The sequence below is a fragment of the Phodopus roborovskii genome, unplaced genomic scaffold (genome assembly GCF_943737965.1).
Source record: "Phodopus roborovskii unplaced genomic scaffold, PHOROB, whole genome shotgun sequence".
NCBI classification, from domain to species: domain Eukaryota; kingdom Metazoa; phylum Chordata; class Mammalia; order Rodentia; family Cricetidae; genus Phodopus; species Phodopus roborovskii.
Genome location: NW_026126407.1, coordinates 26,558,074 through 26,584,391, shown reverse-complemented (window position 1 = coordinate 26,584,391; position 26,318 = coordinate 26,558,074). Strand labels below are relative to the sequence as shown.

The window sequence follows — 26,318 nt, the reverse complement described above, 5'->3', positions numbered from 1 at the left end:
GATAGCCAGGGCTGTACATAGGGTTAGTGATGCAGCAACACTTTGTTGAATATTAGGCAATGTCATGTCACCAAGTGAGTCTCTGCCCACCCTGACTTGTAGATGTGAGAAGCACAAATTACCTGTATCACATGTGGTACAATAATATGGAGTAAAAGGGAGGGACAATTGTGTCTATTTGGGAAGGGCTTAAGGGAACATTCCAAGGAGGAAAAACAGCATAGGAAAACATGAGTGTTAAGGAAATAAAACTATTCAGCTTGGTGAGGGGTACTGTGAGTAGAGATCAAATGGGGAAGGCAAGGATGGGAGTTTTTGTGTAGTGACAACAGGAACCACCTATTAACCCAGCAGGAGAACAATGGGGCATGTGGGAGGGAGCACAAGCGGGGACAGCTGCCACAGTGATAGGTGAGTGGCAGGCCAGCTGGTGGAAGGAAAGCAGCCCTGAAGCAGGACCATGCAAAGTACAGCTGTCAATGGACAGAGTCACATTACTCTTTAGCACTTGTGATAGGTACTAGAGTTGTTCAATTGGAAGAGTACTTGCCTACCATGCACAAAACCCTGGGTTTGATTGTCAGTACTACATAAAACCATGTGCCTGTAATCCTGGCATGGGGGGGGGCAGTGTGTGTGTGTGTGTGTGTGTGTGTGTGTGTGTGTGTGTGTGTGTGTGTGAGATCAGAAGTTCAAGGCCAGCCTTGGCCACACAGCAGGTTGAAGGCCAGCCAGATTACACACTGAGCAAAACACTAACCCTAAAAAAAAAAAAAATCTCTGCTGAGATAACAATTTAAATGTCATGGGCTTGAGACAGTTGAGGACAGTGGTTATCTGGCTATAGTCCTGCTGTGGTCTACAGTGTTGTCTGTCAGCTAAATGATTACATTAACATACATGAATTGGTATGCTTTCCTAATAAAAATTGGTTCTCAAAAGAATAAGAGTTTCTAAGATCTAAGAAAACAGCATTTTATAAACTTATTTAGTTTTATAACTAAATATTCACTACCAGCTTGAAGTGAGTTTTGTGCCGATGAATGGTAATCCTGTGTCCTGGGCCTTCAAATGTGATCTTCCAAATGACAAAGGTTCCCATCAGAAAGGTAGCATCATGTGGCCATATATGAGTAAAAAGTAAAGAAGCTACTGTGGTGGAAGGACTATCTTAAACACCGCTTCATGCTACAGAAGGTAGAGCATCAACTGTGAATGAATGCACACTGCACTCTGGATGGCAGTGGCATCAACAGAGGCTCGCTTCTAAGCTTTAGTGCAGGAAGCAGATTGTGGGAGCAGCTGTGCCTGTATGGGAGCGGTGGGGATGTAGGAAATTTCTGTACGTTCTTTCTACTCGATTTTGTTACAGACCGAAAACTGCTCTAAAAAATAAATTATTAAGAGAGAAAGCAAAGCAGATCCAGAGGTGTCAATGTAATTTGTGCGGCTGCTGCAGTGCACAGCCTCTGCTTCTTCACAAAAGCACCCTTTGGTGCTGGGGCTTGTACTGCCCCTTCAGCACATCTGCACCAGTGCTCCCACCCCAGCAGGAGCAGCTCTGCCCTCTGCTTCCAAGCCAGCCAACTGCCTCCACACTTGCTCTGTAAACGAGAAGCTTCTGTGAGCCTGAGCTCCCTACCCTCTTCCTAAGCACACACAGTTTACAGCCTGAGGGACAAAGGGAGCAGCACATCAGGCCTCCTGTTATTGCTTTAAAGGCTACTTTCCACCTCAGCATCTGACAAACAGTGCAGAACAGATGCTTACGATGTAGCCACAGACAGCAGGTGCCTAAGAGGTTAGAACAGCAGCACTTGAAGAGACCCAAGCTTCTTCCTCAAAGCCTGCTTTCTTCCCTCCTCAAAGCATCAACAGAACTCAAGCAGAGAAGACAAGCAATCAATGCCAAATCTGTATTACTGCTCAAAATAGCAAGTGTACAAACAAAGGCAAGCCTTGACCCAGATTTCCCCATACCTCAAGATGTCTTGCTGACTAATAACTGGAAAGACCAAATACATATGGACTTTTTGGGTCATTATTATTTTAATCTGGAAGCATAAAAACTAAGTTAATTCAAATCAAATTTGAAAAAAAAAAGCAGTAAAGATACTTTGAAAGGCATTTTTCAAAATACACTATTTTCATCTTTGCATTTAAAACTGCCAAACTTGATGTATAGGTTGCCCCCCCCCAAAAAAAACAAACGGCTATGATTTATTAGGCTTAAAATACTTTTATGTTTCTGTGTATATGTCTTTGTGAGCATATGTACATGAGTATAGATGTCCAAGGAGTCCAGAAACAAAGGATCCCCTGGAACTGGAGTTATAGGCAGTTGTGAGTCTCCTGATATGGGTGCAGGCTGCAGGGCGCAGGGAATTGAACTCAGTTCTTTAGGAGCAATACATGCTCTTAACTGCTGAACCATTTCTCCAGTTCCCATGATTAGCTTTTTTGATGCTAACTGATATTCCTACTGCTCCAGAACACCATACCAGGAAAACGTCCTGCATCCTTACAGTTGGGTCAGCAGAAGTCTTCCTGCCCTACAGAAATGGTGTTTTGAGTACCATGTTCCAAATGTATTAGGATTTCTTCTCTCCGAGTTCAAAATCCTTAATTTGGCAAATTTAAGTGACTTTTTTTCAAGCTAAAACTATTATGACTTCATTAACTCATTCCCTTTAGCCAGCCTCCTGAATATCAGCTTTTAACATTTGACAATAATTTAACCATTATTACAAGGTAACATTTGCTTAAAACAAAACAACAATCCTGTAGTAGATGTGAAATGCCATTGGCTATCCTTAGTTTTGTAATCAACCCCCTACAGGATGCTACTGTAGCAAACCATAATGCACTGTGGTCAGCATAGAATCAGTCCTGAATAAAGTTCTCAACTAGAGCTCCCCTTGAAGGCTGAGACCTATGCTCTGCACAGCCTGGCAGAGAGCTGGCTGCCTCAGATACAAAACTGTGGGAGTTTCACAGATACAAAGCTGTGGGAGTTGCATGTTTCCTGAGTCTCAAAAGCAATATGATGTAACACACGATGTTTTACATCTGGGAAACAAAATACAAGAGCATTTTGGGCAAGTGACATATTCCAATTTTATTTAAACTGTGGTGCTGAGTGTGAAGTCATGTATCCTAAGCCATGCATGCCCCCCCACTAGGGTTTTTGCCAGTGCTTCTGCTTACTGCTGTTTCAGATGATTACTAATAACAGATGCTAATCAGCTCTTCTCGAAAACGCATTGCTAATTTCCTGTGTTACCTTAAATAGACCACTGTGCAACAATGACACCAACAGCATTCTTTATTCTAAGAGGTGGGGAAAAAAAATGGGGGCAACTTTAGACACTTTATCTTTTGGCAAGGGGAGAAGGCAAATTTAAGGTTCAAAATATAAATCTTGAGATATCCACTGTTTGCAGAAGAAACCCTACAGACTCTGTTTAAAGGAAATTTCACTACTATTTTACTTAAAGGCCTCACTGAAAAGTCTGGCTTTGCTCCGTAAGCAAGCTAAATTTCTAGATGGAAAGCACCTCTGCATCTCCTCACTTCCGCCCACTCCTGGCTGGCTCCTCCTTGCATACTCAGTGCAATACCTCAAGTTCCTCAGAGGAAATACTCTTCCTTCCCCAGACCAGACAGCCTGGCAAACCTACCAGGGCATTCATTCCCCTGTCTGACTCAGCAGTGGTGTCTCACTGAATGGCAGCTGTATGGCTCCTGGACATAGCATACTCACATAAAAACCCAGGTCTACAGAGCCATGTACTGTAAGTAAGGACTGAATTCACAGCAGACCTTCCCACCCTATCACTGATTCCAAAGTTCCCTCTAGACATGATCACAAAGTCTGGTACCATTTCTCTCCTCACCCAACTCCAACTAGACTTTAGTTTCAGTTGTTGGCTTTCCAGTCATAAACCTCCAATTGTCAAACTCAAGGTCATCTTTCAGCTTGTCTTATTCAACATCTCAGGAGTTAATGACTCTTGAAATGTTTGCTTCACTTGGTCTACAAGTTACAACAACCTTTAACAACTTGCCCACCAGCCCAGCTTCTGACACACTTGTTAACTAGTCTCTGTACCTTTCGCTTCTGTAGGCATACTCTTTCTATATGCAACAAATGCTACAAGCCCTGGAGTCTGTATTAAACTCCCTGCTTGAATTCTTTATTTGGAAGTCTACACATGCATTAAAGTACTCAAAGCCTTCCCATTTCAGGAATAGCACCTTGTTCCCTGAGAGCCTGCTACATAAGCAAGAATATGCAGAAATACTCCTTAACCCTTCCCTTCCCTCATCTTAGAAGTGAGGTGTGTCAACTCCATCACCATCACAGCTCCCCATTGCCATGGCTACTCTTGTCTTCCACCACTATCTCTCTGGCCACCATGTCAGTCTTTCTCACTGGCCTTATAGCTTCTGATCCCATTACAATCCATTCTCCACCCAGAAGGAAGTAGACTGCCATGCTTTGCAAAGTACTTTGAGTAAAACCAAAATGTTTACCAGGGCTACTCAGCACAGCATACTCAGTCTGCCATCTTTTTCACCAAATACCCTGCTTCTTCTGCAGCTTCTGAACTCACTGCTGTGCACCTGGCATGGCTGTGTCTCCCCACCATGCACACCTTGCTCCCACTTATCATTCAGGCCCTAGCTTACATGCTTTGTGCCTGGAAGAGGCCAGGCAGCCTCTGGCAGCCCCTCAGTTAATCTTCATTGTAGCGCCCACCAATAGTTGCTATTTTCCTGCCTTCTTTTTGTTTTTTCTTTTTTTAGATAGGGTCTCTCTACATAACCTTGGCTGTCCTGGAACTCATTTTATAGATTAGACCAGCTTGAACTCACAGAGATCCAGCTGCCTCTGCCTCCCAAGTGCTGGGATTGAGGATGTATGCTACCACATACACCTTCTTAATTTGTTTCTTCATTTATATAAACTTCTTCTAGAACAGTGTCAAACAAATCAGCACTCAAAAAGCTTAATATAAATGACAATTTCATATTTCATGTAGACATCCACCTGAGGAGTTATAAGATAAAGTAAAATTAGTCAATTATCATGGCTATAAGAAAGTTGAGCTAGGCCACATTTACACAACATAAACTTATAGACGTAAGTATAGATTATTTAAGTAAAGGCTTTTCCTTTAAAGGTTATAACAGAGGCTATTATGGTAGCAGCTTGGCATATAAGAATAGAAAATCCCTGCTCTGAAATCTAATCTTATCTCTGTTAGTTACTTAGGTAAGCTTGGGAAGGCTGCTTAATCTCTCCAGTAAATATAGTATGTGATACCTGTCTTTTTACAGATGGACAGAAATAATTTGATTATGGCTAACATAATAAGTACTCAGAATTTGTTCTCTCTCTCTCTCTCTCTCTCTCTCTCTCTCTCTCTGTGTGTGTGTGTGTGTGTGTGTGTGTGTGTGTGTGCGCGCAAAGATCTAAACTTTGGAACATTTACTCTCCAAGAATATTTAACAGAAACCTGTGTTTCCTTCACAGAGTTAGTTCTTTAGAGTGAGTAGAGAACAGAAGAGTTTAGGAACTTAATACTGGAGCATGGAGCCAGGAACAGCTCAGACCCAGAATTCTAGCACTTGAGGGGGTGGGAGGGGGCTAATCAGTGGAAAGGAACAGAGAGTTTAGGAGCATACGCATGTCTCTACTATTAACTGGTCTTCAATGAAAGTGCTAACAACAGACAGCGGACAAAACGCAGGAAAAGCTGAGAATCTAGACTCAAGAGTATGAACCAGACCTGTCTCTTCTATACACAATAATCTTGGACTGCAGAAGAAAGCACAGTGCCATTGCTTTACAACTCAGCAATAGCCAAGGATTTCTTTTTTGGGGGAAAAGATAGTAAAAGTACCAAGAGCAAAGACAAAAATTACATCAAATTAAAAAGCTTCTGCCCAGCAAAGTAAACAATTTACTGAGTAAAGACTATGGGGGGAAATATGTAACCTACTCATCTGGCAGGGTAGACATCCAGACCATATATGGAACTTAAAAATGAGTAGTCTGCTGAGTGGTGGGGGGCACATGGCTTTAATGCCAGACTTAGGAAGCAGAGCCAGGCAGATCTCTGAGTTCAAGGCCATCCTGGTCTACAGTTCCAGGACAGCAAGGACTAAGTAGAGAAACCCTGTCTTGAAAAACCAACCAAACAACAACAAAGTGGTTCAATAAATTAAAGGAGGGACAAATGTGCTGCATAGGTACCTGTCAAAATACACATAATTAGCCAACAGGAACACACACTCCCATCAGTGAAATGCACACTATCCATATATGACAGACCATCTCACTCCAATTAGAATGACTACTATAAAACAAAAGCTGACAAGGATTCAGGAGAAGGAGCTCTCATATACTCTGGAGATCAGTTTGAAGATTCTGCAAAAAACAAATAGCTGGACACGGTGGCCCACACCTTTAATTCCAGAGGCAGAAGCAGACAGATCTGTTAGTCTGAGGCTAGCTTGAGGTACACAGTAAGACCCTGACTCAAATAAGGAAAAAAAAAAAAAAAAAAAAAAAAATCAGAGAGAGAGAGAGAGAGAGAAAGAAACAGGGCTAGATAGCTCAGTAAATCTCATACACTTGCCGCACAAGCCCAATGACCTGCACTCAATCACAGGAACCTGTGTAAAGATAGGCGACAACCAACTCCACAAAGTTGTTCTTTGACCTCCACAGAGGTACTGTGGCATGTACAGAGAAACACACACACCCTCTTACATTTATATAATACATTTTTTGAAGTTTAAACAATATAAAACACACCAAGAAATAGACTGATAGTGCTACCCAGCTATCCCACTGCCAGGTACACAGCCAAAAGATCAGCACCAAAGACAGCTGCAGAAAGGGAAGTGTTACATTTCTCCTCCTATACACACCCTGAAAACGCTCTGAAGAGGTTGAGTGGTGGCACACGCATTTAATCCCAGATCTTGGAAGGCAGAGGCAGACAGTTCTCTGTAAGTCTGAGACTAGCCTGGTTTATATATCAAAGTCTCAGGTTAGCCAGGGCTTCAGGGAACATCCTCTCCCCACCAAATCCTGGAAATAGAACACTCATAGAGAAGTGGGTGGTGAGACCTAATCCATGCATACCATATGTATATGTGGAAATATTATACTGACCCCATATAATATGAATGATTGAGAATCTTGTCTTGAAAACAAAAACAAAACAAAACAAAATAAATCAATAATTTTAAAATACTATTTTCTGGGTGAGAGGGGGTTAAAACAGGGTTTCTCTGTGTAGCCCTGACCATCTTGACAAGGCTGGCCTCAAATTCAGAGATCTACCTGCCTCAGCATCCTAAGTGTGGGATTAAAGTCCCGGCTACAAAAATATTCTATTCTTAAAAATAATAATAATAATAAATCTGAGGACTATACACAAAGGTTACAACTATTTCTCATTTTAAACCCATTATATTAAACTCATAGAAAGTCACTTGCTTCAGCCTCTTAACTACTGGGATTATAGATACTAACTACCATATTTGGCTAGTAAAGCCATTAAAAAAAAATCCAGGGTTCTATAAAATCAAGCATATCCCACAACCCACTGCCACATGTATAGCTTCAGTCCATCTCTTTGTCAGAAGATGTCGTAAGAGTGTCCTACAGCAAGGTTTGTGTTAGCAAAGACCCCAAGGTGTAAGCCCAGGATATAGGAAATGACAGTGATTGACGGCAGGATTCTGTACGTGAGAATATGGATGACCTACAGCCATAGCCAATGGAAAACCAAATAGCGGCTCCTAGAAGGGCACCTGAAAGGTGATGCCACTTTAAAGGCCTGAAAACTACATGGGTTAAACTTGATTTTTAAGAACGCAGAAAGCAAACATTTTTGTTCCTGACATAGGGAGCAGAGATGGCTGGAGGAAAATATCTAAGTGGATACCAGCTCTTGGACTGGCTAGGGGAGTATGCTGTATCATGTAAGCACACATGCATATATACGTAAGTATTTTTTTCAGTCCACGATATATATGAAATGTCATATACTGAAAAGACAAAAACAGAAAAAAAAAAAAAAAAAAAAAATAAAAAAAAATAACCACTGCAGTGAGCAAAAACACAGAGGTACTTACTGGTCAAGAGTCTTATAGTAGATGTCCAGGTCCTTGTTCACCAGCTCTGTGGTTCTCATGACAATCATCATTTCTCTGTATTTCTCCTCAGCATCCCGAAACTGAGGTTCTCGGAGTTCCTTCTTAAAGTGAAGAATTTCTTCTTCATAGCCCTTCTGTCGCCCCAATGCCAAACTGTGATTTCTTTTTATAGTGTCTATGTTCTCTTCCAATTTCTGATGTTCGCTAGAAAAGGGTAAATGATTGGTGAGGACCACTGTTCAGCTTCTGGCGACCTAAGACAGGTGTCACCCTCCTCGGTGATGAGCACACGACAGAGGCGCTCCTTGCTTTCTAAGGCTTTTGAGCTAGTGCTCTTCCTTCCAAACTTTTGCAGTATTCAGGTTTCTGAAGCAGTTAACTTTTGTGCACTACAAAATGAATCCTCACAATGCGTAAGCATCATAAAAGCCCCTGGCTTTTAAATACTGCTAGTGTAAAGGGTTCAAGCAACAAAGTAATATACTGCTGCTTTAGAACTAAGAATGCAACATCACCAACTGCCAACAATGAGAAGTTACAGGATAACAGGTTTCAGTCAGTTTTATTTACAAGTGTCAAAGACACAGTACAATTTTATCTGCAGTAAACTAAATAGTTATTTTCTTCAGTAAAATTCATTAAAAATTCTGTTTCTGTTGCAAAAGTATAAAAGTCAAACTTCTGACCAAAAGGAAGTACTCAAAATTCTCTGGTACCCTAGTAAATTATACAGACTTCAATGTAAGCCTTAAATTTTTCTCATTTTCACTGGGCAGTGGGGGCACATGCCCTTTAATACCAGCACTAGGGAAGCAGAGGCAGGCTGATCTCAGTGAGTTCAAGGCCAGCTAGGGCGAGTTCCAGGACAGGCTCCAAAGCAACAGAGAAACTCTGTCTCAGGGGGAGGGAAGGGATTCTTTTTTTTTTTTTTTTTTTTTTAAACTTATCGACCTATTTATTAAGCATATGTTATGTGTTAGAAATTGGTCATACATTTATGGACATTATTATATAGCTGTCCTGATTATCTACTTGGTTAATACTTCTGTTATTTCCTAGTAGTGGAAGGTTTGTTAAGGAATAGATGCATTATTATGCAATCTGAAGCATGTTTAAGCAGGCATAGTGGCACATATCTTTAATCCCAGCACTTGGGAGGCAAAGGTAGGTGAACCTCTAAATTCAAGGTCAGCTAGGTCTACACAGTGAGTTCCAGGAGTCAGGGCTACTAGGGAGACCATCTTTAAAAATTGCTAAATTTTAATCACAAAAGCAATTACTTAAAAAAAAAAAAAAATCTAGCTTGGGCTGGAGAGATGGCTCAGCAATTCAGAGCATTCAGAGCATTGGCTGCTCTTCCAGGGGATCCTGGGATCCTGGTTCAACTTCTGGCACCCCACATGGTGGCTCGCAACCACCTAATGCCAGTTCTGGGGACCCAACACCACCTACTCACCTCTACATGCACTATATGAATGTGGTGCACATACAAACACATGTGGGCAAAATACTCATACAATAAATAAATTAAAAAGAAAATCTGAGTTAAGGTCCCAGCCCTGAGAAAAGAAAATGGACACAAATGGACACCAGGTTCCACTCTTAACCAAGAAGCTATTTGCAATAGATACCTGCTGGCAAAAGGAGAATCAGTTTTCTACATGGAGTGTCCCTGGGGATACCAATCACATTCCGGGACAGGCCCCATGCACAGGAGTAGTTGGCTAACCCAAAATGAACTTCATGACTTTTTGTTGTTGCTGTTGTTTTGAGATAGGGTCTCTTTATGTAGACCATACTGCCATACTGGTTGCTGTTGTTTTCAGATAGGATCTCTTTATGTAGACCATACTGCCATACTGGCCTTGAATTCACAGAGATCTGCCTGCCTCTGCTTCTCAAATGCTGGGATTACAGATGTGCGCCACTACAGCCAGCCTCCATGCTTGTCTTTCTTTCCTTTTTATTTATTTATTTATTTATTTTTTGGTTTTTCGAGATAGTTTCTCTGTGTAGCTTTGTAGACCAGACTGGCCTTGAACTCACAGAGATCCACCTGCCTCTGCCTCTAGAGTGCTGGGATTAAAGGCATCCGCCACCACAGTCAGGCGTTTTTTAAAATAATTTATTTAACTTTATTTTACTTGCATGGGTGTGAAGGTATCAGATCCCCTGGAACTGGAGTTGTAGAGAGTTGTGAGCTGTCATGTTGGTGCTGGGAATTGAATCTGGATCCTCTGGAAGAACAGCCAGGGCTCTTTGGCTGAGCCATCTCTCTAGCCTGTTTTTTTTTTTTTTTTGTTTGTTTGTTTTTTTTTTTTTTTTGTTTTGATTTTCTGTTTCATTTGGTTTACTGATCTTTTGTTTTTATTTTCTTTGTTTGTATATGTGTTGGCTTTTAAAATTTTTTTTTTTTTTTTTTTTTTTTTTTTTGCAAGAGGAAGAACACATAATGATGGGTGCAAAGGATCTACACTCCAGTGTAGAAAACTGGGTGCTGGGAACCCAACCTGGGTCCTCTGGAAGAGCAATCAGTATTTTTAACTACTGAGTCATCTCTCTAGTCCCTGGCTTCTTTATGACAGTAAAGACCTTCACTGAAGTGAAACACTATCTCCTGTCAAGTATGGCAATCATGCATGTAAGTAGCTTCAGTCCCCAAGGGGTAGAGGCAGGGACACCAAGAGTTTCAGTCTGGGCTGTTTAAGGAAACCTCAAAAATAAAAATAAACACTATTTACTAAACATACCTTTTCATTTGTAAAACTTGCATTTGTCCCATCTCCTTCAAATGTTGTTTTCTTTCTTCTTCAACTTCTTTTAGTTCCTCTCTTCTTTTTCTTAGTGTAAGGTTATCCTGTAGCCACCTTTCTTGTATCTAGATGTAAATATTGTGTGTCAGTTGACAAAAATAAAAAAGCTACTAACATGAGCTCCCTAACTGGCACATGCAGACAAGTAGTGATAACAATGCCTTCTTCACAGTCATGTTAAACTTACTAGACGAAATTCAGCCAGTGGGACAGGAGAGCAGGAAGTACAGAGCAGCTTGCACTGCCCCTTCATGACCATGATGTAAGAGCTCTTCTTTGGCAGGGGTAAGCCTCTTAATAAATGACTACATCATGTATTCTTGTGTACTCACTTAAAGTCATTAAATGTAATCATTTTATATACACACAAAATAATTATCTAAAATGGAAAAACTAACCAGATGTTATTTTTAATTATTATGTACTTTTAAAACAGGGTCTCACCTTGAAGTCCAGGCTGGCTTAGAAACTCATAGAGATCTGCCTGCCTCAGCTTGCTAAGGTAAAGGTATGTACCACCACACCAGGCCCAGACATATTTCATACCTACAACCTGGTGGACCATCTTCCCAGGAACCCTGCTACATAGCCTGCTGATCTGAGAGTATAAGATCTCATTAATATGTATAGTATTTATGTTCTTATAGCATAAAAACATTTTTAACAAATCAAGAGATCAATATAAACTGCTGAAGACCTCCCCTACTTTATTCCCTAGTCTTATTCAACTCCTAATGTGTGCCCAGACTATTATATACTTTACAGTACATGTCAGGTACAATCTCTGCCTTCAGGCTGGCAAATACAAGTTGAGTGTTCCTACTCAGAACATCCAGAACCCTCAATATGTTTGGCATATGTAATTATTACAAAATCCAAAGAATTACAAGACAGAAAATATTGCTAATGCCAACCACTTTGGATGAGGGTTACTTCACCCACAATCTCACAAGGGAGTGGGATGCAACACAGAACTGTGAATTTGAGATTATTCTGCCTGTTGACCTGCAATATTAAGAAACTGGCTATTGGCTGATGGCCCACACCTTTAAGCCCAGAACTTGGGAGGATGGATCTCTGTGAGTTTGAATAGTCTTATCCTTAAAAAGATATTCAGTTACTTGGCAAGAATGACAAACAACTATCTAGTTTTCCTGGTGATTATAATGAATTACAAGGGACAAATGCTAAGAGACAATTTAGAAGCAGATAGACACTGGAATTTAGGGGGAAAAGCCTTGCAGAAACTCAGTGCTGTCGGAGTAGGAGGGAGGAGCAGAGTTTTCACAATACCTTGCTTCTGTCAGTGAAGTATCTGGGTGGTAGGAGACAAGGCTTTCTCTTTACATGCTAAAGGTTCATATCTAACTATGTTCCACCAAATCACTATTTTTAGTTTTTTTTTTTTTTAAAAATATATCAAAAAGCATGTTAAAGCTGAGTGTGGTGGTGCACACCTTTAATCCCAGCACTTGGGAGGCAGAGGCAAGAGCATTTCTGTGAGTTCAAGGCCAATTTGATCTGCATCATGAGTTTCAGGTCAGCCAGAGTTACAGAGTAAGACTTTCCAGAAGAAATGAAAAAAGTTAAGCTATCACTGTGTAAACTCTATTCTAAACAGCTAAAGATAGCCAAAGTGGCATGGTTGTGAATGCTCAATGGCTAAGACAACTCAGACATACTGATGACAGCTGAGCTCTCAGAAACCTTGCCATGGAGAACCTAGCTTGCAATATTTCCTTATTAGGAACATGGAAAGGCTGCTTTCATCAGGTGTGACCTAACATTTGAATTGATTTTTATGACAACATGAAAGGGCTCTTTATAGAAGGCCACCACACTGTAGTTAAGACTGACTTATGCAACATTCCTAATCTAATTGCACCCAATCATCAGAAAGACAGGTATTTCTTTTACGTTAGTTTCTGATACTTTAGTTTGAAAGTACAGTAGGTAAAAGGCAACAGCTTTGAAGTCAGGCATATGTATTTCAAATCATAATGTTCTCATTTTTAAACTGGGCAATTTTAGGCAAACCAATTTAAATTCTCTAAGTCTTAATTTGCATGGAATATGGTGATTAACCACCTACTGTGAAGTGTTATTGTGAAGGTTAACTTTAGGACTCAGTAACTGGTTGTAAAAAGCTTTGGGGTCCAATTTTCCTTTGGAATTCAAATTGTAGCTCACAAAATATACAGAATAAGATAAAGAAAGGAAAACAACAGGTTAACACAAGTTTATCTTTGTTAGGTTAATACTAAAGTTTCTTTGATGACTTTTATGTGTGCATCAGACACCTATGCATGTGTGGCAGCCAAGAAACCCTTAAGCATCACTCCTCACAATATATTTCAGTATTTTTCATTTGCTTGTTTTTGAGGCATGGTCTCTCAGGGACACTGGAACTCACCAGTAAGCACTATGCACAGGCAGTCTCTGACTCCCCAGCTCTGTGACTGTGTGCCACTATGCTTGCCTTTCACCAGCGTTGTTCTGTACTGCCCCTTGAGTAAGTCAGATCATTTCTACTTCCCTTTATATGTATTCCTTCACTGAAAAAAAGGGAGGCTCATTTCAAATCACTTCTTTAGGATAAAACTTGACTGGACTTAAATGAGCACATAAACCAGTGAGTTCCTAGCCACAGAACTCAGCTGACATAGCAATACACACAGTTGGCAAGTGACTTCTAGAGAGACAGAGCCAATAGGATACAGATATATGGGGGTAATTTGTTAGGACAGTTGACTCATACAATTGCAGAGGGTAATGAAGCTCACTACAAGGGGTCTGCAAACTCAACATTTCAAGGATGCCAGAAACAGCTCAGGGATAAGCCTGAGAACCTGAGAGGTCACTAATCTAAGTCCTGACTCCTTCTTCCTCCTGATTCTACCACTCTAGTGCAGGGATTACAATACATTTCCATCAAAATTTTCTTCTAATAAAACTTACTATAGAAGTATTGTTGTGGCCGGGCGGTGGTGGCGCATGCCTTTAGTTCCAGCACTCAGGAGGCAGAGGCAGGTGGATCTTTGTGAGTCCGAGGGCAGCCTGGTCTACAAGAGCTAGCTAGTTCCAGGACACCTCCAAAGCCACAGAAAAACTGTCTCAAACCCACCCTCCACCCTCCCCCAAAAAAGTAATGTTGTGATTCCATGAGTAGAAAGCCCTACCTTTTGTGTGTCAATATCTTGCCTCATGGTTCCCATTTCCTTATTTATTTTTTCTTTGTGTTTGTCACATTCATTTAGTTGAGCCACAACTTCATTAAGTTCAGTTTCCTTTTGCTAAAAAAGAAAAAAAAAATCATTAAGTGCATGAAAATAAAATAAACAAGTAATTTTGTTTTCGATTACCTTCTTTACAACTAACCATTGAGGAGAACTCCTGGAGTACAAAGTGAGGGAGGAGCGATAACATGAACAAAGGAGTCAAGACCATGACGGGGAAACCCACAGAATCAGCTGACCTGAGCTAATGAGAGATCACTGACTCAGGTCTGACCAATGGGGAACCTGCATAAGAACGAACTAGACTCCCTTAATGTAAGTGACAGTGGTGTGACTGGGACAATATATGAGGCCACTGGCAGTGTATCCAAGGTCTAACACTAATGCACAAATTGACTTAGTGGAGCCTATTCTATATGGAGAGATTCCTTGCTCAGCCTAGGTTGTAAATATGGGGGGGGGGGGGAACAGGATGGGACTGGATACGACTTGGTCCTGCCTCAAGGAGATGATGCGATAGACTACTATTAATAGACTTCTTAGGGGAGGCCTTACTCTCTTCATGGGGCAGATGGGAGGTTGGGGTGGGGGAAACAGTAGAAGGAAGAGGAGTAACTGGGATTAGAATGTAAAAAATAAATTAATAAATTTAAAAAAATTACCTTCTTATAGTCATCTTTTCCATCTTGAATATAATTTTCTATTTCTTTCATGTAACCATGAATATTTTTAACCTTCTCTTTGATATCACTGATCTGTGGGAAAACATTTATTAAATTTACATACATATACTCAAAACCAAAAGAATTTTACCATAGATGACCTGGCTATAGTGGCATATGTCTGTAATCTTGTGCCAGGGCTACATACTGAGACTCTGCCTCAAGAAAACAAACAAGTAAATAAATTTTAAAAAATCACCAGGATGGGACTAGGGCATCAGCGGAGAGCCTATGAGAAGGCCGGTTTAGAAGAAACCAGAGACAGTTGGTTTCCTTTCAGGGTGTGGCCCTGGCAGGTCAGCTATACCTGACCTGACCCACACGCATCAGCACATGACTGGTGTAAACTGCACTTGGTATGAGTCACAAAGAAAAGAAAAGCAGGACATGAAGTTTGAAGAGAGACGGGAAGGTATGGACCTAGGATTAATCTTAGTGGGAGGAATGAGAAGGTAAATATGATCAAAATGATTACATGATACAGAAATTATCAAAGAATAAAATTTACTTAAAAAAAATTGAAACCAAGTGTTCCACCACTATCAAATCTTAGGTCAGATAATCTCTTATCAAAGGGAATGGATTAGTCTCAATTTTATTTATTTGTTTTGAGTAGCTAGTCTCAATTCTTTTTTTTTTTTTTCCAATGTTCAGTTTCCTTTAATAACCCCCATCTCCCTTGAAGGGTAGGTGCAGGCAGCTAGGCGATGGCAAGACATGTTCACTTGAAGATCTTGCCTTGATTAACAGCTTTGCCCACATGCTGGAAGGCCCCCTCCCAGGAAAAGTACTCTCGAACCAGCGTCTGGGTCTCCTCGCTACCAGGATCCAGTTTCCGCCATGTATATGATTCATAGTCCACCTGCCAGTCTGGACTCAGCGGAAAGGCAAGCTCTTGGCCTTGGAAGACCCAAACGCCAGATATGGAGCTGCTGTTGTTGGTTCCAAAGAGGATGACACTAGCAAAGGCATTCTTCCTCAGTTTGTCCAATCGCTGAAACATTCCAGTGATAAGGTTGCAACTCATGAAGGTCTGGGTGAACTCTTCAGGGAAACGGTACTCAGCATACCACAGAGACCAGCCATCCTTATCAAAGTGCTCCCAAAAATATGGCAGCGCCACAGAGAGTGTGTCCTCATTGGAGTACTTTCGCTTAAACTCATCCAACACAAAGGTACTCTTGGGCAGGTGAGCGAAGGGGTCCTTGACCTTGGGCTCAGCAGCTAGAGCCTGCTCACACTCGTCCATCTCCTCCTCAGGAGCTGGGGCAGCTGCCTTTTTTTCTTCTTTCCGCTCAGCCTGGGGCTTCTGTTTCTCTTCTCGTGAACCCTTTTCTTTACTTGGAGTATCTTTTTTAGGCTGGCTCTCTGCAAACTTCTTAGCATCAAATTGGGCCATCTTCTCACACAGCTTCACCTCCCCCAAGACTGCCCTGAACTGGGGCTGGTTAATGCAGGTAAGGGACCATCGGTTGGTATTGGGGAAGCCCTGGCGAAAAGAAGGCTCTAAGACCTGTTTGTAGAGCCACAGAAGGGTGCAGACAACTGTGATATCAGCCAGTGTCACTCGCTCACCCACCAAAAAAGTCCTTGTCTTCAAATGAGCGTCCAGCAGCCCCAGGATTCACCTCACCTCTTTTGCATTTTCAGTGGCCTGTTTGTTGTGGTGCATGATGCCCAAAGTGGGGAATACCCAGGTGCTGGCTGGAGGAACGATGTCACTGTCAGCAAAGCTCACCCACTGTACCACCTGAGCTGCTGCCTCTGGAGTACTTCCACGAAGATCCTCGTTGCTTACGTAATAGGCGATGGCATTGCTCTCAAACACACAGAATCCATCATCACCCTCAAATGCTGGGACCTTGCCAGCAGGAAATTTTCTGAGAAACTCAGGGGTGCGGTTGGTTTGGTCAAAGTGGAAGTGGGGTGGTGCGGAGAGCATGCGGACCTGAGCCCCACTGTACTGAGCAGTGATGAGGGCCTTGAAGGCTCTCCAGTTTTCAGGATATGTGTACAGGGTCCCAGCCGCCATGTTGATTCCGCAGAGAAAGGGGGTGGGGCTGTTGGGGCTCGCTAGTCTCAATTCTTAATTTATGTTTTTTTTTTGTTGTTGTTGGTTTTATTTTTTTTTTTTTCTAGACAGGGTTTCTCTGTGTAATAGCCTAAGCTATCCTGGAACTAGCTCTGTAGACCAGGCTGGCCTTGAACTCAGTGAGATCTGCCTGCCTTTGCCTTCCCAGTGCTGGGATTAAAGGTGTACACCACCACCTCCTGGCCTAAGAGACAAAAATATTTACTCTTTACTCAAGAACTGTTCAAAACCAAAATTAAGCATGTCTCAGTGGGTAAGAGTACTTGCTATAATAGCCTGAGGACCTGACTTCAAATTCCCAGCAATCACGTGAAAACAAGCAAACAAACAAAAACAACTGGGCATGGTTGTATGTGCCTATAACCTCAGCACTGGGCGGGGACAGCAGACCCTGGAAGCTCATCAGGCAGTGCCAGTGAGACTCTGGTTCAGTAAGAGTGCCTCAAGTAGACAAGCTGGAGAGCGACAGAGGAAGACCTCCAGCTCTGGTCTGTTTACACATGCATGGGCATGCATACCTGAAATATGTACCCCCTTCTCACATACACACATGCAATGTCATGAGGGCTAGGGATGTAGCTTGGTGAAAGAATGCTACTCTAGGATCCACAAGGGCCTGAGTTTAATGTCCAGCACTGCAAAGACAAAAATAGTACCACAGACCTTATCTTATCAAGTTATTTGATTTATGTTAAATAATAGTGCTATAAATGCGTAACACAGGCATTGGGTAAGGGAAACATAAACAAGAACTTACTTTATCCTGAGCCATTTTGTTGCTTGTATGTTTTCTGTGGATTAATTCTTCTTTTTCCTGCTGGAACTTTTCCAGTGCTGTCTCCAAAGGATTTATTTGCTCTTTAGCATCCTGAACACACACACACACAAAGCCAGACCAATCACATTAACACTCTATTACCTTATTTCAGCCTTAAGTAAAACATGCCACAGTTGTCAGGATTTAATGTTAACTTATTTGCAACTCTAGACAGGGCCCCTGAAGATGGCATCATTATTTTCATTCATAGATTTCAGAGAAGCAAACAAACAGTAACTTGTGTTGTAATTTAAGAAAGCAGTTCACAAGAGAAAGATGCCATTTGACAGAGTTCAAGCAGAGGGTTTTTTTTTTTTTTTTTTTTTTTTTTTTTTTTTAATTAGGGGAAAAGGATCATAGGAAAGGGGAGGGGGGAGACTGACCTCCAGGGACAGGAGCAGCAGGAGAGAGGAAAGAGGAATGGGGGTGGTGATAGGACATGGACAGAGAGAGAGGATGGGAGGTATGCCAGGCCCCTTTTTAAAAGGGAACATAGTGAATATGCACAGGTGGTGTTCTTAGTGGCTACAACTGAGGGTGTATCCTGTCAGAACCCCAAGGACAGGCCAGTACAAATTACTGACTACAAACATCTTGTTCAAGGTCACAAAAGTCTAACCTAGACTAGTGCAAGGCAATACTATTTTGTATTGTAAGCCCAAATTACTTTACCCAAAATTATTTAAGAAATAAGGAACATTTATAGCAATACTGCTAAATAGACTGGGTAACTTGTGAGGTGGTTACTTTAGGAGTGCTGTAATTATGAAACCCTGAAAACCTGGAGTAAAATCGAACCTTTGCTTCGATTCACTGATATAAAGCCAGCATATGCATGTCAGTGCCTGTGGCACCCCATGCCCACTCACTGTACCGGCAAGCAGTCTCATACCACATGTGGGACTGAATGGGAGCAGTGCCAACACATAGGTGTCTGACACAGATACAACACTTGGTGACAAGAATTCATTATGTAGTTATCCATCTGATAACATGAAATTCACTACCTAACCAGACACTTGGTTCTTCATTACATGACCCAACTCTTTCTTCCCAAATCTTCACTTAATACCCATTCTTGTCACTCAAAATCACATGAAGAATTATCATAAGACTTTTACGTGAGTCTCACAATAACTGTAGTCACGTCTCTTAACACCTATAAAGAGAATTTTGTGTCTGGAATAACTTACAAAACAGCATGTATGCATATTTCTACCTTTATCTCTCTGTACAAAGACTGAACTTCAGTGGATAATTCCACAGTCTGCTCCTCCATTTGCTGACGACGTTGCAAATTCGTAGATATCTGCAGTTTCTCTGATTTCAGCTCATTTGTTTTACTTTTCAGGTGTTGAATTTGCTCCTGTTGGTCCTGTATAAGCTTACGGTTCAACTCAATCTTACTAGAAACTGGAAAGAAACATACAGATACAGTGGCTTATGGATTGGGGCAGAAAACACTGCTGTCATCCTTTGTAGTGAATTCCAGTGGGCTCCAGGTTACTATCCCCACCCAGTCACTCTCACAGAGCAGTTATAACCAAGAAAGAGCACAGCGCCTCTGACCCTCTACCACGCCAAGTCTGTCGCACAAGGCAAAGAAATAGAGAAATGGTACTGAGAAGGAGAGAGAATGAATGTACTGTGAGCTGGTCCACAGAGTAGGTACAAAAGGCATGCTGAGGGGCACTGAAGTCCTAGTGGGGTATGAGCAAACAGACACATTACCTGTATCCAGTTTGTGTTGCTTTTCTTGTTTTTCCTGGTTAACCTGCTGGACAGTTCGATCCAAGTCTACCCCCTGCAGCTTAGCTGCCTGCTGTGCAATTTTCCTTTCAACATCTTTCAGCTCCATCTTTAGAACAGAACAGTTACTTCTAAGAGACTTACTGCGTTATCATGATTCAAACCTGTTTAAAGCCATGTTTAATAGGATAAAATGTGAAATTAAGTTTTGGTACTTCAAATAAGCTAAATGAATTATGCCTCAATTTCCATATTTTATAAATATTTTAAGGCTACGAATGTATACAAACCAGTTGTTTGCACCTGAAAATTAGCTACTCTCTCTTTCTCTCTCTCTCTGTGTGTGTTTGTGTGACACAGAGAAAGAAAGAGGAGTGTGTGTGTCTCACTGTGTAGCTCTGGCTGGCCTGGCACTTGCTATGTAGACCAGGTTGGTTCTGAACTTAAGATTCACCTGCCTCTGCCTCCCCAGTCCTGGAATTAAAGGTGTGAGCCATCATAACTAGCTACTGGTTTGTTTTGTTTTTTCAAGACAAGAGTTTCTCTGTGTAGACCTCCTGGCTGTCCTGGAACTCACTCTGCTGACCAGAATGGCCTTGACATCACAGAGATCTGCCAGCTTCTGCTTCCTAAGTGTGAGCCACCACTACCAGGCTCCAGCTACCATTTTTCAATACACTCACATTTCACATTCAAACCCCACAGACCAATTTTATTCTACTTTAAACTGCAGGGCTGGAAGGATAGCTCAGCCGTTAAAGGCTAGGCTCACAACCATAAAAATAAACTGCAGTAAGCTTACCTGGAACCTCTCCATAATTGTAACATCTGTCAGGCATACTTTAGCACTTTCTTCTTCAGGCATTATTGTACCCAAGAGTGTTTCCTGTTCTTCTATGTCAGTCTTTAGGCGCTGTATGTCTCTATTGACACTCTGCAGTTTGTTTCTTAATTCTGGTATTTCCTTCTCCTTCAAATCAATTATGTTTTGCCTTAAGAAAAAAAAAAAACACAATGAAAATCAATCTAGCTGACATTTCCTCATAATTAAAGTGAGGTTACTATGTATTTTTAGCAAGACCAGCTAGCCCTTTCCAGGTCAGTAGCTCAATGACATCAACATGTCTTAGTATTTGTGATGCCCACTTTATTCACTTGGTTACAGTGATGTTAGCCATGTTTCTCCACTGTAAAATGCCCACTTTTTTCTTTGTATTTTAAAAATATCTCTTAAGAGGGATACAATGAGAATGTGAATATTCTATTTTTCAAATATCTGCCTACTGATGCTAGTAGCCATTGATAACTGTTTGCAATATTATTATGGGGGTGGTGCAAACAGATACTTTATAAATTGACTGATTGTACTCATCAAAAGCTTCAAGGCCAAGAAAGAGACAAAATGTCTGATGCACACAGACTGCAGGAGCCTATGGAGAAAGCGTAAGATGCAGTGTGGGATCCTGAAGACAGTGACGAGAAGACTGGCGGAATAGCATTGTGGTTTGTAGTCAGTTAGTAGCACTGTGCCTGTGTTATTCTCCTGGTCTCCGTAACTGTATGTGGTCACATAAACTGCTGATATCAGCGCAAGAATGTACATGAAGTCTCTGTACTAGTTTTCTAACTTTTTTCTAAGTAGAAAATCATTTCAAAACTTAAAAGACTTTAAATTACAGAAAGGAAGGGAAGAAGACAGACACAGCCAAGTGCTACAGAGGCTCAAAGTACAAATACATCATCTTCTTTACTATCACTGCTTGAACTTGTTTGACTGTCTCTAAGACTAGGACTGGCTCCATACCTGTTTTTGATGACAGAGGAAAACATGGCCTGGGTGTGCTAAGTAGCATTTCTAAGGGCATATAGCAGAGTCAGAATTAGAATCTTAGGCACAGCTTTTCCTCATTTAAAAGAAGTCTTCCTGGGTTATTAGACCTTTTACTTGCTGATTTATGTAAAATTAATGTGTTATAGAATGCTTTCTCCTCTTCTGGGTGAGACTTCCCTCTCACCCTTCCTTCCTCACTTCTCCAAGACAGTGTTCCGTCAGTGCTTGGAAAGCCATCTGGAGCTCAGCCTGCATTCTGAGTTTTGGTTGCTTTTAGTAGATATAGTCTCCTCTCACACGTGTCCTCACTTAGCAACCTGATCAGCAACATGGCCCACTTTCAGTGCCTCCTAGGGACCTGTCCTGGCTTCAGCCTCTATTTTAAGTAATAGAATGTATGGTAGAAATACTAGCACACAGGTACCACTTCAGAACAGGGGCCATTAATGATATACATTAAGGTCAGCCTTAGCCAGATGTGGTGGTGCAGGCCTTTAATTCTAGTGAGTTGGAGAACAGCCTGGTATACAAAGTAAGTTCCAGGACAGCCAGGACTACGTTGTTTCAAAAAAGCAGCCTTAACAGTTTGACTCTGCCTCCTCAGAGATCTGAGTAGTTTTTTTTTGAATACTGGCATGCTGTGACTATCACCAACAGAGGTACCACTGTGACAGTTTTTGTGTCTAAGTCGTAAGAGACTTGGCTGGGTCTGGAGAGATGGCCTAGCAGTTAAGAGTATGTTGCTGAGAACTTGAGTACAGTTCCCAGCACTGACATCGGGTGGCTCACAAACATCTGTAACTCCAGCTCCCAAGGTAGTTCATGCCTATGGCCTCTATGGGTGTATCCACATGCCCCCTCAACATGTATCCCGAATTAAAAATAATGAAAATGCAAATCTTTAAAAATGAGAGAGACTTTACAAAGCATCAGCTTCCTGTCTCTTGGGATAATTGTACTTGGGTAACCCAGCCACTCTGCTGACCAAAGCCCAGAACACATGCAGAGGCCATGTGAAAGCACGCTGTATGACATCTCTCAACCGGGTTCCCAGCCAGCAGTCAGTAACAGCCATCCTAAATGTTCTGCCCAAAAAAGAACCTTAGGATTACTGCTGCTTCCTTCAAGACCCAGATGACAGTCATCCTACAGAACAGTGAGGAATGAGGGTAAGTCCTTACTGTTACTTAGTTGCACAGCAGTGACATATTTCAGTATGATAAAAACAATTTCATGCTTTCTGTGTGCACTTTCTATCAACTTTAAATTTTATCTTTTATTTGATCTTTTTTTCTAGATATTACCCTATTCCTCCTTTTCAATCTCAAGCTACTGCTGTATGTTCTTATCACCTCTGTGGCTCTAACAGTCTGGTTTTCTCTCTCCAGATGCAGAGTAGTTATCTATTGTTGCATAATAAAATATCCCCAAACCAAGCAGCTTAAAAAAAAAAAAAAAAGAGTACCAGTTATTGCTCACAGATATGAGGGTCAGGAGGTATGCTTCTGATACAGTCTCTTAGGGAGACGGAGTCCACCTATTTGACCAGGACTACAGTCATCTCAACTGCTACAAATTCTGCTTCCAAACTCACTATTCAGTAGGAAGGCTTCCAGTCCCCCACAGTCTCCACAGTCCCCATCATGGAGACTTCTCTAGAGCTACTTGGACATGGTAGACTAGAATGGTTGACAGCCACAGTACCTTAGGTCACATAATCTCAGAAGGACAGACTATCACTTCTGTCTTCTTTTGATTGATTGACTGTGACAAGTCCCTTGTAGCCCAATTTGGCACTGACCTTGGTATGCAGGAGAGGATGACCCTGAATTTTGCTGCCTCCACCTCTGCAGTGCTGAGACTACAGGAATGCATCACCAGGTAAAGCTAATTCTGGCCTATTTCAGTTCACACAGACCAATCCTGCCACAGTATGAGGCAACTACACATGAGCACAGAGACTATGGGGCCCACTTTAGAAGCTGGCTGCCATAAAGCAATCTCCTTATTTCCTCATTTTCCTGAAACTTTTCTGCAATTATCCTGAAAAACAGATTTTGGTTTCTCTGCTTTCACAGATTTTCTCATTCTGATCTATTAATAAGAGGTTAAGTTTCCTAAAACACAATCAAGACTTTAGGATGACTCCTTATCACCTAGCAAGAGTTACACTAGGTGTGAACATAATATAGCCTTATCTTCCCAACTTATGGTAACCAAGCATAAAAATCATGCCTCAAACCTGAGATAACTTTTTGGATAGCAGTCTAGGGTAAATGCCTCTCCTCTTTGTACATGGTTCTAATTCCCCTGTTGCCCTTATAACTAAATCACACAATCTTCTTGAGGCTTTACACCCCCTTTCCTGCCACATTCATAAAATGCTTCTCATTTTTATACCCCTGGGCTCCTTTCTTCTTAACTATTTTCAAGTACTTCCATTAAGCCCAGCTTTCTGTCTAATTCCGAGAGCTTGTCTCCTTGATTAGCTTGTCTCCTGTGTACACGTCTTATCGGTCTTGAACTCTATGTTCTAGGAGACACGAGGATAGGAATCATGTATTTCTTCATGTGATTGTACTTATTAACAGACTAATATCTAAATTTCTTGTATATATGAAAGAGACAGTAACAACAGAAATAATCTGTGCTTCTTCAAAAGTGGGAACAACATAAACATACTCTAAAGTTGTCTTTTGGGTATGACGAGATTGCTTAGTGAATAAAGTGCTAGCACCAAGCCTAGTAGTCTAAGATTCTCCCCCCCCCCTTTGCCCCCAGGTGAAAATCTGAAGAGACTTCCCAAAGTTGTCCCCTGACCACCACACGAATGGCATGGAACGCCCACACCCACACCAAATAACTAAAATGTAATGTAAAAAGTTGGGTTTTGGAGAGTGCGGTGGGGAAATGGCTCAGCAGTAAGAGCACTGGCTGCTCTTCCAGGATTTAGTTCCCAGCCCTCATATGACAGCTCATATGACAACCATATGTAACTACAGTCCAAGGGGATCAATAACGCCCTCTCCTGGCTTCTGTGGCACCAGGCACACATGTGGTGCACAGGCACACATGCAGACAAAATACCTACACACACTTAAAGGTTACCTTCTGGAAGAACTTTTCATATTTTGTTTGTGGGGTTTGGAAAATGCCATCGATGACCAGTCTAAAACCGATTACAACTTATATCTCAAGCCAAGTCTCAGGAAATACACCTAGTAAAGGCAATACCAACTCCATGCTACTTTAGGCTTACCTCATGGGCACAAGCCCAAGCATTTCATCACGGCGCCTTTCTTTTTTCTTTAGTTCTGATTCTGTTGACTTGAGTTTATCTGGAGCAAGCCTCAGCTTGGACTGCAAGTCACTGATGACTTCTTGCAATTCAGCCTCTGTCTGAAATACTCTCTGACAGACTGGGCAACAAGACTGGTTTTCATCTGTCAGCTGAGTAATGAACTGGGAGTAAACAGCTGTGGCTCCAGCCAGCATGGCTATTTAAAAAATAAAGAAATCTCCAGTCAGACATACATGTATTTTCTCATATAATCATTATTCTTGCAATTTCTTTGTATCATATAAAAAGCGTAACATTTTACTGAGCTCTATATGTCAGGCATTTCTTACACACATAATTTTATTTACTTTTTAAACATCCTACATAGTATATAGCTTTATTTTTGTTTTATAGATAAATCTGAAACACAGAAAGGGTTCAGCAAGTCCAAAAGCCACAACTCACAGTGAGCTGCACAGCCAGGAATGAGCTCAAGCCAGGATCCATAACAAGGTTTTAAAATCTCCTATCCTTGTCAGGCAATGGTGGTAGTAGCACACGCCTTTAGTCCCAGCATTCAGGAGGCAGAGAGTATGGTCTACAGAGGGAGTTCATCCCTAGGACAGCCAGGGATACACAGGGAAACCCTGTCTCAAAGAACCAAAAAATGTAGAATAAAATAAAATCTCCTATCCTAGGGCTGCAGGGGTGACGTCAGCAGTTAAGAGCACTTGCTGCTCTGGCAGATGATCAGTTAGTCCTTAACACCTACTTTGGACTGCTCACAAGCATTTACAACTCTACCTCCAGGGGAGATCTGGCCCTGGTAGATACCCGACTCATGCACAAACACACAACTAAAAATAATTTAAAAAATAAGTCTTAAAACCTCTGACCCTCAGCAGTTACCTGTGAATGAAATTTCAAAAGGCAGCATGCCATGCCTTGATAATATATAAACTGTAACTTACCTCGCTGTTTTGAGGACTTTTCAATTTCTTCTTTAAGTCTGTCTAAATCACTTTCAAAATCCTGGCTACCACAAACGTCAAACAGCTTATCTTCATAACTGGACAACTGTTCTTCCTTTTTCTTCAGCTCATTATTTATATGGCTTTTATTCTGCTCGGCTGAAGCTAGTTCTTTGCTAAAATAAAAACAAATGAAGGATATAGATGGTTGTGAGCCAACATGCGGTTGCTGGAAATTGAACTCAGGACCTCTGGAAGAGCAGACAGAGCTCTTAACCTGTGAGCCATCTCTCTAGCCTTAGTACTCCAACTCTTAATCCTAGCAAATCTCAATGCTCATGTATTGGAGAGTTTAGATAAATTAAGATGCACCAGTCTTGAAATTCAATGTGTTGTATACAGCATATTCTTTAAAACCAAGCAGGAAATAACACAACAGAACAGATGGAATGTAGTACTGTCCTCTGTGAGTCACTGTACTAAAAGGCCTACAGAAGATGCTTCCATCACACTGGGCAACCTAAGGGCCAAGTCTAGCCTTCATCCTATCTGGTCTCCAGGAAGTACCAAACACTATACCTTATAATTACAGTAGTTCAAAGCTAAGACTAGAGGGTCTCAAGCTGGAA

The 26,318-nt window shown here is 41.5% G+C and overlaps 1 protein-coding gene and 1 pseudogene across 1 annotated transcript in view; both read right to left on the bottom strand.

Moving 5' to 3' along the window:
- The window catches only part of Rad50 (RAD50 double strand break repair protein), a 54,098-nt gene that overhangs the window by 10,686 nt on the left and 17,094 nt on the right, over positions 1-26,318 (bottom strand). The window contains exons 12-21 of the mRNA XM_051180695.1: positions 25,690-25,865; positions 24,698-24,935; positions 20,410-20,599; positions 19,590-19,716; positions 19,078-19,271; positions 17,799-17,909; positions 14,890-14,982; positions 14,171-14,284; positions 10,929-11,056; positions 8,158-8,382 (exon numbers count right to left, since the gene is read on the bottom strand). Of these exons, the coding sequence (XP_051036652.1) occupies positions 8,158-8,382; positions 10,929-11,056; positions 14,171-14,284; positions 14,890-14,982; positions 17,799-17,909; positions 19,078-19,271; positions 19,590-19,716; positions 20,410-20,599; positions 24,698-24,935; positions 25,690-25,865 (1,596 nt within the window). The remainder of the gene's footprint in view (positions 1-8,157; positions 8,383-10,928; positions 11,057-14,170; positions 14,285-14,889; positions 14,983-17,798; positions 17,910-19,077; positions 19,272-19,589; positions 19,717-20,409; positions 20,600-24,697; positions 24,936-25,689; positions 25,866-26,318) is intronic.
- Positions 15,567-17,010, bottom strand: LOC127219297 (elongation factor 1-gamma-like; annotated as a pseudogene).